Here is a 20,649-nt window from a genome sequence, read left to right on the forward strand (position 1 = left end):
CCCTCTAATTTTTAGTTACCTCAGTAAGAATACTTCATTTCAGGGGAAACTCACACCTCTGTTCCTGCACAGAATTACATCTCCTTTCGAGGCCAGCAATTCCAAGTGGAAACTCAACAAGAACTGCTGCACACTTATCCACTCCAAACTGTTCCCGGGCACCACAAAGTCTGTGCTGTTGTGCAGGAGCCCCAGCGTGAACCTCCTGGGAGCGGGGGGGAGAAGAAACTCACATTGAAAGGGAAGGAGTGTGACAAACAAGGAGGAAATTAGACTAGACTGAAGAAAGAAAAAACTCAAAATGGGAAGGGGGGAGAGTAAGGGGGTACAGGGAAAGATAGGCAAAAATAAGGGGTCATGGAAAAGGGATGTGAACAGTCTACCATAAGAGGAAAAATACTGAGATCTAGGCAAGGCCCACAGTAGAAACGTTTGCTAGTATATCAACGTTGGTTAGGTCTGCAGTGTTTTCTGCAATATTTCTATACCACCTTATGCAATTATAGCTGCATAAAGATGCTTGTGCGAGTATAGCTAATTATGCTCAGGAAACCGGTACAATTAAGCTATACCAGCAAAAGCATTTTTGCCACTATAAGCAGTGTTAATGCTAGGAGGGTTTGCCTGCACAGGTACCAGAAAACCTCTTCTAGTGTAGATCTAGCCCCAGAGAAGTGAGGCAAGAGAAAGAAGGATGAGATAGAGGAATAAGAGAGTGTTATTGCTAATTCAAGTGGTATTTACATAATTACCCACCATCACACGTGAAAGTGAATAGCTAATATTGATACATAAAGGAAATAGATTCTGGGATCTTCACTGAAAATTCTATACAGGGGTGATAAGTATCCCCTAGCTTGCATGCACTAAGCATACTCCACTTCTCTGTTAGTGAGGGGGACTGAACTCCCCCAAACAGACACCACTGAAATTCAACCCCTGGCTCTGTTAGTGTTTTCATTATGAAGCCTGTTTCTGAAGGGTTTACAACTTGGCCATAAATACTGGCTCTGAGATCAAATGGCATATGAAAGGCTGCATTCCTAAAGCCAATATTTTCTTTTATAAGTTACAATGCCAATTTACCATTTATATGTTAGAGGAAGAAATGGCACAAGTTTTTATTTTAGAAAAAATAAAAATACTTCCAGAAGCAACCAAGTTTGCGCCCGTTCATAATGCCTAGCTCCACGAAACCCAAATTATTTCCCCTGCCCAGAGCTGGGAGAACTATGAGGAGCACGGGACCATCAAGATCTTTTCCCATGCCTCTAGTCTGCAGCCCATGTGTCACTGCAGACTTTTCTGTTAGTATGAACTAACTCACTCCATTACATAGGAGATAAGCTGACAGGTTCATGTGGTCACAGCTACTGGCCATACCTCAGCACTATCCTCCACCCTGAAAAAAGAACCAGAGAGAAGTCTCTGCGAGCCCCCTCTACAGCACAGCTCCACAGTACAGTACACTTCACTGCACAGATGTGCCATAACCTGCCCCATGCAGCAGGACTGCACTGGTTTCACTGCCTTTCAAAGCTATATGTGCCTGTAGACGGGATGATGAGATTTAAGCTTTAGCATTAAAACTAAGCAGACAACCCAGCTGAGATATTTGTAACACTGCATGACTGGGGAGCTATTTTTCACAATTAATTAGGAATTGAGGATACATAATATTTGTACTCAGATAAAGCTAGTGTGCAGTATTTCCCCAAAACCACAGCAAACAGAGGATGAACGGGCACACACTATTTATACTGGCTTCTTCTGAACCTCAATTACTAAGCATACAAGAATCACTGTTAACTTTTCAGAGAAAACTATTTAAAAAAAGTTAATTGTGTGAATTTAAACATGAAAACCAGGAAGTTACAATTTTTCACACAATGAAAAAAAACCAGGCAGCATACATGGCTAACAGTACATTTTAAAAGTTTTAATTGTATTCACTGATATTAGTAACTGATTTAAAAAAAGCATCTCTTTAAACTGCATAGCTGTACTTACTATGGCAGGAAAAAACAGTGAGTGAACTTAATGCCTATATATTGCAAATTGTGCAAAGAGGCACAATTGCCTCCTGTTATGGATAATTTGTTGCAGTTTTCATTAACCAAGAACTCTATTGTTTTTGTAGTTTTTTTTTTTTAAAGGAGATCCATAATATTATGGAGGTTGGCGTCCTAACTAGATTAAAGATTGGTCGGCCTCATCACGCACCATATTAGCGGACAAAGACTGCATTACAGCATAACAAAAATGTAAAGAATTTGTTGTTAGATGCTGTTTCTCTTCACTCCTGATTACATGGTGAAAGTGGGTTATGCAATGCACTGAGCAACACACACACACAAGCCTGTCAACTGGCTTCCTGAGCGACGGTTGCTAGCCAGCAGCTAGATCATTTTGGAAAAGGCCCGATTTCATGGCACAATTCCCCTCTCGGGACAAACAGCGTTTAGGATCATCTGCCCCGACTGATCCCTGAGCCATTTCGCCTTGCGGTTCGCTAGCCCAGATGGTCTGCAACACAGGGTGCCTCCTGCATGCAAGGAAACACGTAGGCGCCCCTGGGTGAGCAGATCCTCAACAGCTGGGCATTCACTTACCGCTCTTTGCCCTGATGTTCTGCCGCAAGAAGTGCCCGCTGGAAAGGTGCTGGAGCCCGAAGCTCTCGGCAATTCTCTGGCACACGGTCCCTTTGCCAGAGCCGGGGGGACCCAACACGACGGCTCGCAGGAGTTTGGAAGCCATCGCAGCCGCTCGCGCACTCAGAGCTCCCCGCTGATCCCTGCGGAGCAACAGCGACCCCGGCAAAGTTACAGAGCAGCAGTGGCCTGGGAAGGAGCAGGTCCCCCCGCACTCCTTCCCGACCAGAGCGGCCCCAGGAAGAGAGCACCGAACCCCGCCAGGGCCAGGCCCGACATCTCCACCCAGCAACCCCCAAGTTACAGCAGAGACGCTCGCAAATCGTGCGGGGGAGCAAGGGGGGGGGGCTCTTTGCACCTGGGCAATTCTCCCCAGCTGCCTGCGGGCTTAGCCTCCAACGCGCCGAGTAACTGGGGCGCCTTAGGGACCCCCGCCGATGTCGGTGCTGCTTGCAAGGGGGACGGGGAATCCTCCTTCCCACCCACCCTGAGTGCACCCACGGCGCTTCCAAAGAGCCACCTCCTCGGGGAGGGAAACTCAACTCACTAATTCTTAGGGGGATTGGGGAGGGGGGAAACTCCTGCAATATGGCGTTTAAAAAATGTGCGAGTTGTCCCATAACACGCTACTGACCCAACATAGCACGCAGCAGGCTGCCGCTCCGCCTGTGCCTTTAAGAGAAAGCGCGGCGGCAGGGTCCCTTTGCAAATACGAGCCCCGGCCCCGGGAGCGGGAGCAGCCCCGCGCGCTAGCTCGCTCCGTTCGCCAACCCCAGCACTCGCAACAGCAGGGAAGAGGGCAGCCAGTGGCAAACTGTTACAAACCCAGCCCCGCCTCCAGAGGGCCTGGCGCAATGGGATTTGTAGTCCTATTGGTGCGTCTCTCCCACGCCCACCAGCCGCCCACAAGGACTACAAATCCCAGCCCACCACACCAGCCAGCCGGCTTCCCGCCCAGCTCCTTGTATGAATGTCTTGGGTTTAGGGCAGGGGGTTTCAAACTGGGGTTCGGGACCCCTGAGGGGGTCGTGAGGTTACTACATGGGGGGGTTGTGAGTGTCAGCCTTCCCCATAAACCCTGCTGTGCCGCCAGCATTTATAATGGTGTTAAATATATTAACACATTTTAATTTATAGGGGGGTCACACTCAGAGGCTTGCTCTGTGAAAGGGGTCACCAGTACTAAGTTTGAGAACCGCTGATCAAGGGGCAACACTTAAGACCATACGAATGGCCATGCTGGATCAGACCAATGGTCCATCTAGCCCAGCAGCCTGTCTTCTGACAGTGGCCAGTGCCAGATGCTTCAGAGCAAATGAAGAGAACAGGGCAATTCATTGACTGAACCATCTGCTGATGTCCAATCCCAGCTTCTGACTGTCAGAGGCTTTGGGATACTGGAGCTGGGCTGGCATCCTTGACTGTCTTGGCTAATAGCCGTTGATGGACCTGACCTCCATGAACGTACCTATTTCTTTTTTGAACTCACTTTTGTCCTTCACACCATCTCCTGGCAATGAGTTACACAGGCTGATTGTGTGTTATGTGAAGAAATACTTTCTTATGTTGCCTATTTAATACTTACCTGCTGCCTATTTAATAACTCTTAATTGGGTGCCTGTGGGGTAGTCATTAACCTATAGAAACTCAAAAGAGGAGTCTGGGGCAAGGGGAACCTACATTTAAAGGCAATTTTTAAAGGGTACCGCTCCCACAATGTAGTGTAAGTGGCCCAAAATCATGCATTTGCCTTACAATGTGTAAACTTGCTCATGGTTACTTTTTCAAAACATAATTTTTTTCTTAATCAAATACTTTTTAGCAACTCCAGGCCATGAGATATTAGGCACCAAATTAGGGGATGTCTCTTAAAGTATAGAACTCAAAAGAGATGATTCATTTACACATTTCATCACTGAAAGCTAGTACATATGTTACACTGGAACAGCATGTTATCACAGGAACCATTATCAAAATAGCTGTTACAAACGTGATTTTGCAGACTATGGTTATTGTGTGTGTGTAGAAAGTGTGTGCACACACAAAATATTTATAATGTAGCAGACTTGCCAAGTCTCATTCAGTTTGGAGAGATACTCCCTTGTTTTGAATGGTTTATAAAGGGAAACTGACAAGTTCCAAAATTACACTTTTTAAAAGCAAATATCTTACTAGTGTTACTAATCACTGTATGATTAAAACTGAAGGATATTTTTAAATATAACTTTTCCCACCTTGTGCTGCTTGTTAATTCCTCCTTCTGTTTGGACAATGAAAATTGACTAGTCAGGTGACTTTCTGGTTTGATGCACTAGCATAATGCTGCAGTATCTGGTAACATACCACATTATCACACACAGAAATGTTCCCAACATTGTGCAAGTGTTATAAATAGCTATAGTAGAATTCCTTCAAGCCAGGCCAACCATCATGTGGTTCTCCACTCTGGCAATCTCCACCAGCACAGTGCCACTGAAGACAGGACTCATTAGTGTAATAACCCCAAGAGTACAAATAGTCTTCCTACTACTGTCCCATAGTGCACTGGTCAATGCTTAGGTGGCATGTCTGGTCTACTTTCTGCATGGAGTCAAGCCACTTGCCTGTACAAATAATGCTGCACATGCAACTTTTGATTTCAATATGTATTGATGGGGATTTATTTTGCAGGCTCGAGGAATCTGGGAAATAATTCTAATTAATGCCACCACTACTATTGTTAAAAGTGTGGCTAAATCCTAACACAGGGTGAAAATGTTCATATTTCCCTAGCTTTCCCAGTATCCCCTTCTCTCTGGGAATCATGGGATCTGGCTTCTATCTCTGGCTTTGTCATGGAGTTGCTCTGTGACCTGGGGCCTTATTAATTTCCCATTTACAAAGGGGAACACTACTTACCCACCTTTGTAAAATGCTTGGAGGCCTACAAATGGAAAAGTGATATGGGCCTGAAATCCCCACGCTTGCAATGAGACCATCTCCCAGAGCACATAGCTGGAGCAGGTGAGATGCCCAACCCAAAGCTCCTATCTACCCACCAAGAACCCTGTCTGCAGGGGCAGAGGTGGCAGAAAGTATTGAAATCTACAAACTGCTGAATCCTTGGCCTGTGTGGTCTCTTTATTTAAAAGGTCACCTAGCAATAGAGAGGAGACAAGAGATGCAGAAAGCACTACAACAGCACTGAATGCTAACAAGATGAGGAATAATAAAAGCTATTCACCCATAGCTGACAAGGTCCAGTGTGAGATTTCATGGCAAAAATTAGGAATGGGAGATGTTCTCGTCTGTGGGACAAATCAAGAGTCCAGACTAAATGAAGCAGAAGCAGTAAAGCATTAATTGTCCTTAGCTGGTGCCTACTCCTCGGAAAGGAATCTCATTTGCTTCTTTCAGCCACTTGTGACTAGAGTCCAAAGCAAGAAAGTATATTCAAAGTTCATCACACAAGGAACATCAATAATACAGAGTTCCTGCATTCTAGCTTCAGCTCTATTTAATTCTGGTGTCAATTCCCAGCATGCATAGGAATAAAAATGCTTGGCTTTTATCAAGAGAGTGCACTGCATTACTTTCCTCCTTTACTAAAGAAAACAAGAAGCATGTCTTCCTTTACACCCCAGGGCAGCCAACCAAAGCAAGGCTGGCTTTAGGGGATAACTCAAGCAGGCTTCTAGGAAGTTTAAGTAAGGGGTGTCATCATGGTTATACATAGGAAAATGTTCATTCCTATCTCCTTAGTATTCCTGATGTGAGCATCGAATTCTGCCTCACCTAGAATTCTGTTTGACCACACATGAGCCCTGAATTCATGCCTTTCAGAGTGGGAATGGTAGATTCCAGGTGGCATGGTGCTGTGAAATGATTATGTATGTATATTATGATAAAGCATTTCCTGCAGATCCTATTTTTGCTGATTCACAATGTCTAATAATAGTTTTGGTTGAACAGCATAGGTGGAATCCGGTAGGGATCCTAGTAGGGTGTTTTGTTTGTTTATTTGCCTTATAAAACTGGCTGTCCCCAAGAACAACTAATACAGCATGTACTGGGGAAACTACCAGTTTTTCAAATGGTGTCATGAAAATTTTGGTGATAGTAGGTCCCCTAATGGAGTGAGAAAGGAATGCAGACATGCCCATGGTCAACAGCTTTATATTCCCCCATCACTTAGCTCCCGATTATGTTGGGATGAACAGGTTTCCATGGAATCAGAAACATGACTTTGCCATGAAGGTTTTACATAGCTAGTTCAATTCCTTTGCCACTCTGAGTGCTGGTATATGCTTTCCTCCGTTGACTGCTGTCATGAATTAACATTTGGTGTAGGAGGGTAAGTCTCAAATGTTAACTGACTCAATCAAGTAATTTTGGTCACAATTTTAAGATTTTGTCTAAAGTTTTGGAAATCCTCCAATAAGTTTAATATTTCAGGATTTTTAGCAAATTAATAACTGCAAAACAGGTTTTTTAAAGTTTAACCTTTCATTCAATGGATGGAAACTCAAAGAGCATTGTGCTTGTACATCAGAGCCAAAAAGATGTCTATTCAAGCTAATAAATAGCATAAATGGTGAGTCATCAGATATTTAACGTTTTCAGTTTTAAATCAGTGGTTAAAGTACATTGAAAGGGGAGGAGTGATCTCTCACTGACCAAAAAGAAAAGAGGGGGAGCTCTTGGCTTTGTTCTCCCTGCCTCCTCCCCAGGGCTGGATCTAGGAGCAGGCGACCACCTGGGGTGCTGGCTTTGGAGTGGTATTTTTGTTGTTAATAGAATGTTTGCAGTAAAAATGTTTCAGGTATTCCATGTGTGGATCCATTTTTCACTAACTTGCTACAATGTTCTGGACCATTGCAGAATCTCACAGAATCTTCCAGACTTTCTGAGAACGACATTTTCCTTGAAACTCTTAGAATATTGTCAGCCATGCCATCGTAGGTACATAAGGGGCGGGGCATCGCCAGAGAGATATCAGAAGAAGTGAGAGCACAGCTGCGGTATTGTGAACCTTGTTTTAGTGTGTAACTGTGAAAGTGTATTTGTGTTTTAAGACTTGAAGAGTGTAAGTAGCAACTCATAAAGGACATACTTAATGAGATGCCAGAGATATCTTTCAAATCCCTGTCTATGCAGCAATATAAAAGAAATACTGTTATTTATTTTGCCATGCTTAACACGTAATGTTTGATGACTTTCTAAGACTGTGGAACATAAACTTTTGCTTTCCATAATACTGTCTGTTTTCCCCCATAGAAAATAAAAGATGCCCCTGAAGAAACCTTCAGGAGCCCAGTATAGGAACCAAAAAGCTCAGTTGCAAGCTGGTTTGCAGCAAAGGGCACATCTGATGGGGAAATATCTGAAACAGAACAACACAGGCTGGGCTTTAGGCACCATCTCAGTGCAGAAGAAATAGAGGAGCAAAGCATAAATGGTGGAAGTCCTATTACTAAGGAATTAGCAGATTTACCTAAAGATAAGGAATGAAATCACAAGGAAAGCGATGGAGAATCATCCAGTTTTCCTGGCAGTGTAAAAGAGAGTAATAATAGAGAAAAATGTGGTTCACATGAAAAGGAGAATGATGACAAAAAAAATCTGGTTTACATGAAAAGGAGAGAAACGATAAAGAAGAATCAGTCTCACATGATGACAGAAACAGCAGTTACAAAAACTGCACACCACAGATCTATACATCAGATCCCACTTTATGTCCATCAATCCTAAACTCTGCTGATATTGATCGTACAATTTGGAATGGGCCAGACAAAATCAAGGATATGATGTTTCCTGTAAATGAGCAGAAGTGATACTTCTCAAGGTCACACTGCAAAAGAGTATACAAGAATGGTGAGAAACTAAATCAGCATTGGCTAGTTTACTCAAAATCAACTGACAAAGTGTTTGTTTTTTGTTGCAAAATATTTCACAAGAATGCAAAATTGTTGCTTGCACTTTCCGAGTACAATTACTGGCATAACTTAGCTGATGCTCTGAAGCAACATGAAAAGTCACCTGGCCATTTTATGTCCTACTCTAAATGGATGGAGGTCAAGTCCAGGCTCAAGCTGAATAAATGCACAGATATAGAAAACCAGCGCATTATTAATGTAGAAACCTAGCATTGGAAGATTTTGCTTGAGCATCTGATCTCAATTACCCTCTTCCTTGAAAAGAATAATTTGGCTTTCCAGAGTTTGATGGATAAATTGTTCACTGAATATAACAGTCATTTCCTTGGTTTGGTAGAGTTCCTTGGGAAATACCACAATATCTTGCATGAGCACCTACATGGAGTAGTTTGTAAAGAAGCTATATGGACCATTACTCCAGCAGAACAATTCAAAACAAATTGATTGGCCTTATGTCAAGGAAGGTACTTGATAACATATTGATGCGGCTTGGCAAAGCCAAGAACTACACCATAATAATGGACTGCACTCCCAGTGTAAGTCAGTGAAAAGATGTCATTTACAGTAGGATTTGTTGACAACGAGGATGGCTGTATCCAAGTAAAGGAACACTTTATCTGATTCCAATCTGTGAGCGACTCTACTGTAAAAGGCCTAACAGAACTTTTTTATGAATGTTTTGAATGAGAATAAAATAAAGCTTCAGGACTGCCATGGCCAAGGCTATGACAACAGTGTGAATATGGAAAGAAGAAACAGTGGCATTCAGGCAAGGATCCCGCGCTGAATCCAAGAGCTTTCTTTGTGCCTTGTGGCTGCCATTCCCTCAAGATGGTTGTGTAAGATGCCGCATCATCTTCTTTAGATTCAGTATCTCTCTTTGGAGTACTACAAAGGATGTACGTATGTCCTGTTTTCAGCATCAACTATCGGGTGGAACATGGAAGATCCTCACAGACAATGTTACATATCTGACCCTGAAGCCATTAAGGGACACTTGCTGGGAGAGCTGCATTGACAGCATAAGGCCAGTGAGGTACCAAGTGATTGAGATTTATGACACTCTGATGGAACTGGAGCAGTCAAGTAAAGCCGAGGCCAGAATCCAACTGCAAAGCCTGGCAAACCAGACTTCAAATTTCTGGTCTCAATTGTGATTTGGTGTGATATCCTGTTTCAAGTAAATATTGTAAGCAAGGCATTACAAACTCAGTCGATGGACATTGCGGCTGCTACTACTTTGATAAGAAGCTGCTTGATTTCGTTGCGGCCTACAGAAACAACGGATTTGAAGATGCCATCACTGCTACCAAAGAAATGGCAGAAAACTTAGGAGTTGAGACTGTCTCCAAGGCAATTCCTATTAATTGGAAGAAGTGACAGTTTGGTTATGAGGGCGGAGATGAGGTGATGGGAAGCTTGGAATCAAAATTCAAGGGGGAGCTTTTTTGCTCGCTGGTGGACACTGCTTGAGTGTCCATCAAAGAAATGTTTGGACAAATGAATCACCACACAAAGACCTGGGGGGCATTGTATGAACTTAGTAAGCTCCCAATTGACAGGAAAACACTCTTGAACAATTGTACAGACCTTCATCTGTCGCTGACACAAGGGGAATGTTCAGAGGTCAATGATAAAGACCTCTATGTCAAAATGGACAACATCCATCACATTTTGCAACACGGGAAGCACTTTCCACTCAAAATTCTCCAATTAATTCATGATGCAGAGCTGAAGGACACTCTTTTCTAATGTCTGGAAAGCTTTGAAGAGTCCGCTCACGCTGCCAGTAACAGTTGCGGGTGGTGAGCACAGTTTTTCAAAGCTCTCAGGCTCATTAAAGCATATCTTTGATTGATGATGGCTGATGAGAGACTGACACTGCTTGCTATTTATTGCTTGAAAATGCTATTGGCCAGTCTTTGGATCTCTCTGATGCTGTGCTTCAGTTTGGGAGGGCAAAAGCAAGAAAAGTGACCTTTTGAACTAAAGGACTTAAGGTTAACACTCTAAGGTTGTCACTTACTATAACACAATTTAATACTGGTCCACCCAATGCTGGTGCACAGTTCAATTTCTTGATGTTAGTGCATTTCAGTTATCCTTAAAATTAAAAAGTTTCTATATACTTAGAGAAAATTATTTTCATTTGTTTATATATAGCATGAATAAATACAGATTTACAGATCCTAGCATGCAAATTTATCGTCTTGTATGACAGGGATAAATCATGCATGCAGATCATGCATCAAAGTTGTGAAATAAGCTACAAATGCAATAAAAATAAAGTTTTCAAATTTTAACAAGTGGGGGGGGGCATTTGGTCTAAGGCTGGCCCTGCTCCTCCCCACTCTTATAAATCCTGGTTTTACTAATCTAAGGTGGTGTTAGCAAAAGACATAACAGTTTTTTTAGTAATGGGATTCCTTGACTTCAATGGGAGATTTGCCAGACAAAAGACAACATGGTGTTGCCCATTGTTTTTATTTGTAAGGTCTGTGTGGGATCCTGTCATGGCTGGTTGGTAGACTCCCAGTTTTATCTTCCTTTGCTCTTACAGCCACTTGCAGTCTGTACAATGCTTCACATGGGAAACTATTTTAAAAAATGTTTTAACCTTTTTTCCTGTCATAGCAACTTCTGCCAGTAGCTTATGAATAACCCAACAAAACAAACCAGCCTACGTATTTGTGTGAAGAGGACCAATTCAACGAGAAAACAGATTTCAGTGTCACACGTCCAAATCTTTGATATCAACATGGAGCAGGCAAGTCATTTTAAGAATGATTAAAAATGCTTTAATATCTTTTAACTTTTTTTATTATTATGACGAGTGAACAGAGCTCAAAGTTAGTATTGCTCAGCAGAAAGCGGCGTGGAAATTGGAGGCATTTGATCAAGCAGAACAGGGTCTGGTCTCATCTTAACTGTTTCTGTTCTCCTGGTTGTAAATCTGGGACAGAATGTGAGTGAGGGGTGACTTTCTCTACCAGACGGTTAAATCCCACAATGCAAGAAGCGGTGCCCTCTGCTTGCTTGTTATTTTCTGACAGTTGAGACGCATCACTGGATACAAGGAGATGCGTGTGTGTGTGTGTGTGAAGTTGTGTCTTGTCTCCGTTTTTGTTTTGCTCTTTTCTGGTCATGAGACCCGGAAGTTTTTTTTTTTTTAATCACATGGCAGAGAGATATAATAAAAACAGAAAAATGGCGACAGTCACGTTGTGGCGAGTCTATGCTGCGTCATTAGATAATCTTCATGCAAAGATCTCTAAGAACAAAGAGGAGAGGGGAAAGGAGCCCCAGCCGCAAAGGTGGGTGAGCAGAGGGCAGGGAAGAGAGGGTGCACGGGCGGCGATCCGGAGCAGCGCACCCTTTTGCAGCTCGGGGAGTGGGGGTGGGGGTATTGCAGGGCGTTGCAATCTTGGCATCACAAGTCCTGTGCTGTCCTCTCATAATTCACCGTTAGGCAGCGCTGGAAACGAAAGCCAGAGGTTTGTTTATGTTTTGGGGGAGGGGACCTATTCTTTGCGGGTGTGAGCGGGATGGAGGATAGGCAGGAGTTATCTTGCTGCGGGGGGTGAGCAAGGGAGAGGAGTTTTGGTTGGGAATGTTGTTTTCTTTACAGCGCTCTCCCTGGATCGCAGGCAGCTGCCTCGAGCCAGGCTTGTTTTTCCTCGCACGCGTTGTGCTGCTCCCAACAGCTAGATGCATTGTAACCCGCTCTGCATCGCACGCTGACGGGCGCTCCGCGGACCGGGGGCCTGATTTCAGTGGGGACGGTTATGGAGGGAGGGTGAGGTACCGTTGTCCGTTTGCCGTTGCGGGGTTGTTTTTCATGCTGATGGGGAGCAGGGCTGACGCCCTGTGGGTCTCCCAGCCCCTGGCCTTTCGGGATGTGTGTGTGCGGTTTTTAATGTTGCGCACTGTTATTTTCCTTTAGGATCCTGGCATTGGTTCCTTTCCGTCAAGCGATTGTAAATATAGCCTGGATCTTGTTTACATGAAGCATCCAGCGGGAGGAGCCTGGGAGGAGGAAGATGGAGGAGTCTCCACGGGCACGGCTTGCTGGAGTGAGCTTCCCAAACAGGAAGGAGGAGCCAAGACGGGGCTGGAGTCTCCCTCAAGCAGCCTGGAAGCTGCCTGGTACGTGCGCTTGTCAGTTTCAGATTCGCTTCCCCTGCCCTCGACCACTGCCAGGCAGAGCTTCACATCAGCAGCCCTGGGGAGCTGGGTACCAAGCTATGGCTGCAGGACAGCTGTGCTCTCACCCCTCCCAGACAAGCGACACAAACTTGTTTGATGGTGCTTTTGTTCCCACAGTGGCAGGCACTGGCACTTACTTCCTGGCTGAGATCAGCAAGGGAGAATGCCAGAGGTGCTTTTCCTAGTCTCTGTGCTCCTGTCCACACCCCTCACCCCCTTTGGAGCCACACCTCCAGTTCCCTCTAGCTTTCACTTACATAGAAGCGTATTTACTTATTTATTCCAAAGAGAGGGCCTCAGTGCAAGTTCAGCTGGACAAATGGGGCAGGTGCAGGGCCAGATCCTAGATCACCAACTTGTTTCCTGACCTAGTAAGTTATTCTTTAACAAAGTAGAGAGACATTTTCTTTCCGTTGGCTAATAAGTGACAAAGGCCAAGTCCATGGCCCTGGTTCCTGCCATGCCAGCCTCTGTGATAGTTAGCAGATATTTTCGGCTCATGCTGCACTGAATGCAAAAAGCATCCCCTCCGCCCACAAATCAGGGCCGGCTTTAGGAAGTGCGGGGCCCAATTCGAACAGTTTCCATGGATCCCCGGCAGGGATGACTTTAAAAAAACAAACACACACACACACCCCACATGTAAAAAAACCCAAAGAACAGGGGGCTTGTTCTCACTGGGCGGTGCTCCGAGTCTTTGGTGGCACTTTGGTGGCAGATCCTTCATTCGCTCCAGGTCTTCGGTGGCACTGAAGGACCCACCGCCGAAGTGCCACTGAAGACCTGGAGCGCCGTCAGGTGAGTAAAAATTAAAAAGGCACCTCTAGCCAGGGAAGGGATTCTCACTGGGCACGGGGCCCTCTTAGGCATGGGGCCCAATTCGGGAGAATTGGTGGAATAGGCCTAAAGCCAGCCCTGCCCCCAATCACTACATTGAGCTCCCCTTACATGGGAGATGTTGGTCCATATTCAGCTGTGTTCTAATAATGGGGGGGGGGGGGTTCTGAGAAAGATGCTGGGGGATCCAGGCAGGTTGCTAATGTTAAATTTGTTTGAATATTTTCGTGTATTTTCAGGAAGGGGCCTCTAGGAGCTCTTGTTTCCAGAAAAGTGACTGAATACTTGTCCACAGACTATAGCTGATGAATGATTAATAATGTTTTAGAAACTTATTTATTTAATTATTCATACATTTGGTACACCAACAGCAGCACTTAGACTTCATCTGTCAGACTGTTAACTCAACCACTAATCAATGTTTAAGAGGGGAAGGAAGTCAAATAGACTAAAAAGGTAAGTATTGGTGGAAGGAATTAAGCAGAACATAGATAAAGAATGGAGCAGATTTTATAAACAATTTCCATTACAGAATTTTCCTCGATGGGAGAGTCTCATATTGTTGAATGTACTTGTCTCCTACCTCACTTACAAATGAAGAAGCAAATCTTGAAAAACTAATGAAGAATTTAAAGCCATAGAAAATATTGCTTTAATAACTGTCCTGGCACACTAGAGTCTTTCACCTCTAGGTGCTGTAAACTGCACTGTAGGAAGGCACTCCTGCCATATTAAAATTCCAGCAACTTCCTTAAGGAGTAAAGTCGGTCACTTACCCAGTAGCCAAAAGATCAATTATGTCCTTGTAACTGCAGTTTTCTGCTCTTAAGATCACACTCAAAGTAAAATATTTGTAATAAAGGTGTATTTTTTCCCCATTTTTCCTAGCTTTGGATAAGACAGACCTCTTCCTATTCAGTGTCAGAGTCGACCTATAAAAATCAGAGATCTAATTCCAAGCTACATGCTAGGAGAAAAGAAAGTAAAGTTGCATTTGTGGGGAGAGGGTAAATAGCCAATTTAGTTTTTAGACTCCAATCAAAAGAAGTGTTGTTTAAGTCAAAATGCTCAAGAAACGTGGTAAGTTACCAACCCGAAAGAAGAGAGTAGTGGAAAGAGGGGGCGGAATGGAAAACAAGCAAAAATAAAAACAATGAAGATTATTTTTTTCAAAAGCAAAATCTGACAGCAAAAAAATAGAACATAGAATTGAAAACTTTTAAATCTGAATAATAAGCTGAACAAAAATACACACCGAAAAATGCACTTGAGTAAATTTATGTACTACATTGAGATCAGAGGGACTACCCCTGTACGTTTTCAGGATTCGGACCTATGTTACCTGACCATTGAGGAAAGCTTTCTTTTTAATCTAGAAAAGAAGGTGTTAAAAAGTGAGAAGGCAGAGTAAATAGATCACCTTTTCATCAGCAAAATGTAAATACACCTAAAGCAGAGGGTCGGTAGCCTTTCAAAAGTGGTGTGCTTAGTCTTCATGTATTCATTTTAATTTAAGGTTTCGCGTGTCAGTAATACGTTTTAACGTTCTTAGAAGGTCTCTTTCTGTAAGTCTATAATATATAACTAAATTATTGTTGTATGTAAAGTAAATAAGGTTTAAGAAGCTTCATTTAAAATTAAATTAAAATGCAGAGCCCCCCAGACCTGGGCAGCATGAGTGCCACTGAAAAATCAGCTTCCATGCTGCCTTTGGCACGCGTGGCATAGGTTGCCTACCCCTGATCTAAAGTATCCAGCCTTTGTGATGCTAATAGAATGCTCTAATGACATTTTTGTACCTTTATATTGTTCACATTTTTGAAAGCCAGGAAACACTTATTTTTTATATAAATCCTTAATAAACGTGTGCTTCCAGGTTACCTTACGGTTACTATTTTCAGAAAATGGCAGATTAGTCTAAGGATGCTGATAAATTTGCAGTTGATGGCAAATATATATTTTAATATTTTTGTACATATTTGCCCATTCATATTTGCCTCCTGGAACAATATTGTATAACATATTGACTGGTCCCTTGTTTATATAACATATGTTTGTAATCTGTTTTAAAAATGCACAAATATTTTTTTTCAGGAAGCTGTGTTTCACATTTGTCTCTGTATTGCCCTCTTGTGTTAAAAATATGTAAGAGACCATTTTGGTAGTACTTGGACCCAGCTGAATGTTAAGCATTTCTGAATTTTAAAAGCTTTTTATTTAACTTAAGGAAATACATTGTCAGCTTAGTTGATTATTTATGTTATCCATAAAGTTCTTGCTCTGCTCCATTAGAAATATTTAAGTACCACTTACACCAATTAAGTCCGTCAAATTCTTAAATGGAACATGATGTGAAATTTAAAATCTGTTAATCAATTTCTTTCCATTGTGAAACCTGATGAAACATTTATTTTAATATGCTGATTACAGAACTGATTCACTAGATTAGTTGTCTTTATTCAAAGAGAAAAACTACCATGACTTTTACAGCAGTACTTCCAACATAAACCAGAGAAAAATATTTTGATAAATTTCTTTCATTGTTTGCAATGTAATTCTTGATATCAGCCGTTTTCATTTAGACCTCAGTGTATGGCCCAAATGAACCATCACACAGCCTGAACAAACAAGCCCATCAGACAGCAACTCTTTCTTCAAATGCCAGGATCCTTTCCACATCCAGTGCTTGTTACTATTTTGGATTTGATCCTGCTCCCACTGAAATCAATGGCAAAACTTCAATGGGAGTAGGATTGGGCCTCAAAGGACCCCAGTGCTGCAGATACCCCTGTTGGGATGTTAGCACATCTGTAAGCGTTTGCAGAATGGAGGCCTTAGATGGTACCGTGAATCCCACAAGACAGAAGCCTTGTCTGTGTGTGTCAAAGTCCTAGCACTTCCAGTGTGGAACATAATACTTTGAAACTGAAAAGGTATTATATCAACATAATTAACCCAACTATTAGATAATGGGTCCAGATCCTCCACCAGTGTAAATTTGTGCCGCTTCGTTGTCTTAAGTGGAACTATGCCAATTATACCAGTTGAAGATCTTGCCTATGTAGTTTATGTATGAGAACAGCACTCTACTTCAAATGCTGATTGAAACCAGAAAAAAAAAATGAGGGGAAAAAACCTTCATTCCATCAGTGATTATCTCCATGGAACGAGTAAATTATTTTTCCCCCTGTTAAAAATCCAAATCTACAGATACTGTATTTAAGACTTATTGGTAAAAGATTGTACAGCTCTGAAAAATACTTTAAAGCTGCATTGAATTTAACTGCACTGATACCAGTAAACCAAGTAATTTTCAAAAAGAGTGGATAAATTAACTGAAGTTTCAGAACACTTTAATAAATACATGTGGAAATGAACAAACGGGCATTAAATCTGTCATCCATGTCCTCGAAGAGCTGAACATCAGTATTTGATGTGATCTTTATTTTTGAAACACACAAGAGGAAACACTATGTAAGCACACAATAAATTAAGCACTATTCTCTATATGATACTAACAGACATAATGACTGACAGGCTGCCCTGGCTCAGTTATCACAGTGCTGATGCTGTCTATTCTAAAGGTACAGTACTGTGATAACTGAAGGATGGCAGCCATCTTAGCTTCACAAGAACCCAACAAGCAGAAATAAGAAGATCTCCTTATTTTCTGGATACCGGACATGCTTTGTTTATGGAAGTGATCATGTGCTAGAGAAGAAAGATGCTTGATGTAAGGGTACATCTTAACTCACTTGAAGAAAAAAAAATAAATGGCTTAAAAAAAAAAAAGACCTTTAGTTCTACTGGAATATAAAAAAAAAAAAAGTCACTTTATATCTGTTGAGTTTGCCTGATAATTGACTGACTTTTTCTACTTGGAAGTTCTTTAAAAAATTTCAGGCTTTGAATGAGTACTCTAGGCTTTGAAGAAACATGCTATAGAGTTTGAAAGATGATTATTCATGAAGTAACATTAGATGGAGGTCCCTATCCATTATGGAACTCATTGCCACAAGAAAGAAGAATGGATTCAGCACCAGAAGCCCACCTCTTCACCCTGGCTCTCTCAAATTAAAGACCTCCCCCTCCCCACCCCCGCAGGGAAGGTAGAGAAAAAACACTGACATTTTAAGTAAAGAAAGATGCCTGTGTACTGTGGTGATGAGGACCACACAGGTACCCGGATGGATCAACAGAAAATGAGGCAAGTAGTAGTTACAACATGCATACCTTCCTTTCTTCATGAATCTATAATCCCTCCTGTTTTAAAAATAAATAAAAATCAGTATCTTAGCCCTTATAAATATTTATGTACTTTCAGAAGACTAATTCAGCCTCAACATCTTGCCATTTAGGTAAATAAGTGGTGGGCCAGTATCCTCATTTTACTAATTGGGAGCTAGACCATAGAGCGACAGGAGTGTGCACTAGGCCCCCGTCAAACTGGTGGCAAAGTTGGATTAGGATTCAGGAGCTCCTGGCCCCGTCTCCTGCTCAGTCAACTATTTTATACTTGCCTCTCCAAAATGTAATGAGATCAAGACTGAAAGATCACACACAGCTAGGTGATTTGATAAGAGGACTATAAAAGAACCGGAGAGGAGGTGGCAGAGTATCTGCTCCTGATTGAAGCCAGAGTCTCTTATTTTTATGAGCATTAACTTTAAAATATATGTTTGGGCTTTTTTAAAGCTGAGATTTTTGATACTCCATCTTTTGGTGTTTTCCTCAGCAAAGACTATTGTGTGGAGCCTCTGTCCTGTCCAAATGTTGTTATAGATACGAAGCTGCAATGCTGGAAAATTAACACTAGAGGGGACCATTGGATCAGTTCTCTTGGAAGTGAAGTTTCAAAGAAACTGTTTCATAAACAGACATCTGCACATGTCAACGTGGTGTCCATTCTCAGCTCTGTATACTTCCTAAGGAAGTATACATGTGTGACACAGTACCCTTCTTGTTACCTGTGAAGGTTTCATTGAACAGGTGGTCAATCAGCAGTGATCTCCCTTTGTTCTCTGTACTGCTCGTGCTACTTTAGACGGGTTAAGAAAACATTTCCACATAGACAGAGTGTCCTGCACCTTCCTCCAAAGCACTGGATACTGGCCTTTGTAGGAGACAGGACAGTGGGTTTGATGGACCCCTCCTATGACCCAGTATGGTAATTCCTGCTTTGTTTTACTTCTCTAATCCTTTAATATAGACAGGCACTACCACAGCTCTGGTGCTGGACATATCTGGGTCTGTATTTACCTTAGTGCTACATAGCTATTATTGAACATCTAGCTGGTTTTCATTGCTTAAAAGGAAGTTGTGGTGGTGTAGTACTATTAAAGTAACACTTTAGGAGCACCATTCTGGCATCAGGACCCCATCATGATAGGTGCTTTACATGCATAGAATAAAAAGACAGTTCTTCCCCCAAAGAGTTTACATTCTAAATAGAGATAACTAAATACGTTAACTGTCAACTCTCCTCTTCTCGGTGAGTGTAGACGTAGAAGTCATTTGATATGTGTGTGTGTGTGTGTATTATTTTTACATAGGACAATTAAAGCATTATTTAAAGAAATATTGTATTACAGTCCTCTGAGTCCAACTATCAATGCGTCACCATAGATGGTATTAGTCCTTTGTTACCAAATTAGGCCAGCACAAGATGGGGTGCTGAGAAAACAGCCCCTTTAGCCCCTGTGAGATGGAAGCACCTTATATTTCTCTTCAGCTACTTCTGAGGTCATTTTGGGAGCTGACTGAAGTTTGTGGAAGATGCATCCAGTTTTCTTGGTCAAAGGAAAGCTCATGATCGTGCAGGGCCCTTGAGATTGGAAATGCAGCTATGCAGTCTAAGTCTCTGCAATGAGGAAGTTTCGCTGTCCAGGGAGTTATTTTAGACAATCACATTAGACATTGAAGGGGATTTCTAAAAAGATTATCCTCCCCAGCCAGAGTAGATAGGCTGAATGTCCACAGCCTGTTACAGTTTTCATTGGAGGCTTGAGCCACAGGACAAGACTCCCATTGACTTCAAGGAGCTTCAAATCAGGCCTCAGATGAGGTGCTGCTTAAGCATCCATTTTATTAACAACCTACCAGACTATGTAATTAGACCCAGCTAACTACAGGTAGTCAAAGCTTCAGGATATGTTGTGTTGCACATTTCACGTATGGATGAAGACACAGCAAAGCTGCCTGTTTAAACTCAGAGTGTGGGGGCACCTCCACAGACACTGGTTCTCATTTCCTGTTTAGACAGAGCGGAGGCTACCAAGGCAGGGCAGGAACTGAGAGTGTTATCTGAGCCTGAAAACTATGCAATGTCAGAACGAACAGATGGATTGTATTCCTTCTAGCTCAAAAGAACTAGCCTTCAGATTCCCTCCTCCTCCCATATCTTAATATTGATCCCATACCAGATGCTAGTATTTTAATAAATCTATATTGCTGTATATATATTGCCAAACACAAACACCACAAGAAGAAAGTTTTTTTTTGGGGGGGAGGGAGAGAAACACTTCCTTCCGCCTATGTGCCACATTTAGCAAAAAACCACCACGTGCACACTGTTATGTCGCTTTATTTTCCATGTAGAAACAAGCCCTCCAGCATTCTGGTTATTTCCCTCATTGTGATCTTGATCCAAAGTTAAAATCACAGTTTGGCTGTAGGTCCAAACTCATTTTCCATGTTGCTCTACTCCAGTGATTCTCAGCCCTTTCCCCACTAGGGCCTTCTTTTTCCTTACCAAGACACCCCTCTACCACTGTTCCCTCTAAGCTGTGCGTGTGCACACAGAGCCGAAACACCGCGTGAACAAAAATTTGCACACATGGCCTGTCAAAAATTAGAGGGAACATTGCCCTCTACCCTCACTCCACAGCTGGGACACGCATCCCCATTATACCTGCTCAGAACCAGGAGGCCCAAGTTGAGAACGCCTGTTCCAATTGGTTAACTCACATAATTACCCTTTCAGAGAGAGCAATATCTGTCATGTGCCACCTGGCCCATTTCTGGTTATTGTTGATAGAACA

At 42.5% G+C, this 20,649-nt stretch overlaps 1 protein-coding gene and 1 long non-coding RNA gene across 7 annotated transcripts in view; one reads left to right on the forward strand and one right to left on the reverse strand.

Annotated features, from left to right (window-relative positions):
• The window catches only part of AK4 (adenylate kinase 4), a 74,107-nt gene that overhangs the window by 36,686 nt on the left and 16,772 nt on the right, over window positions 1-20,649 (reverse strand). Inside the window, exons 1-2 of one of the 4 annotated variants that reach the window (XR_007775437.1) lie at window positions 3,286-3,467; window positions 2,613-2,794 (exon numbers count right to left, since the gene is read on the reverse strand). Coding sequence is in view for 3 of the 4 variants with exons in the window: in XM_050962074.1 (XP_050818031.1) it covers window positions 2,613-2,757 (145 nt within the window). In the remaining variant the exon portion in view is untranslated. Of the gene's footprint in view, window positions 1-2,612; window positions 2,795-3,009; window positions 3,234-3,285; window positions 3,468-20,649 lie in introns of those variants that run through there. The other 3 variants (XM_050962074.1, XM_050962075.1, XM_050962076.1) reach the window with 3 other exon arrangements.
• LOC127055276 (uncharacterized) lies at window positions 11,549-19,187 on the forward strand. Of its 3 annotated transcripts, none has more exons than XR_007775438.1 (2): window positions 11,549-11,880; window positions 12,510-19,187. It is a non-coding gene; the product is annotated as an uncharacterized LOC127055276 (long non-coding RNA). The 3 variants fall into 3 exon arrangements; XR_007775440.1 differs by lacking the exon at window positions 11,549-11,880 and adding an exon at window positions 11,895-12,060; XR_007775439.1 differs by lacking the exon at window positions 11,549-11,880 and adding an exon at window positions 12,071-12,146.

Source organism: Gopherus flavomarginatus, chromosome 7 (assembly GCF_025201925.1).
Source record: "Gopherus flavomarginatus isolate rGopFla2 chromosome 7, rGopFla2.mat.asm, whole genome shotgun sequence".
Taxonomy (NCBI): Eukaryota; Metazoa; Chordata; order Testudines; family Testudinidae; genus Gopherus; species Gopherus flavomarginatus.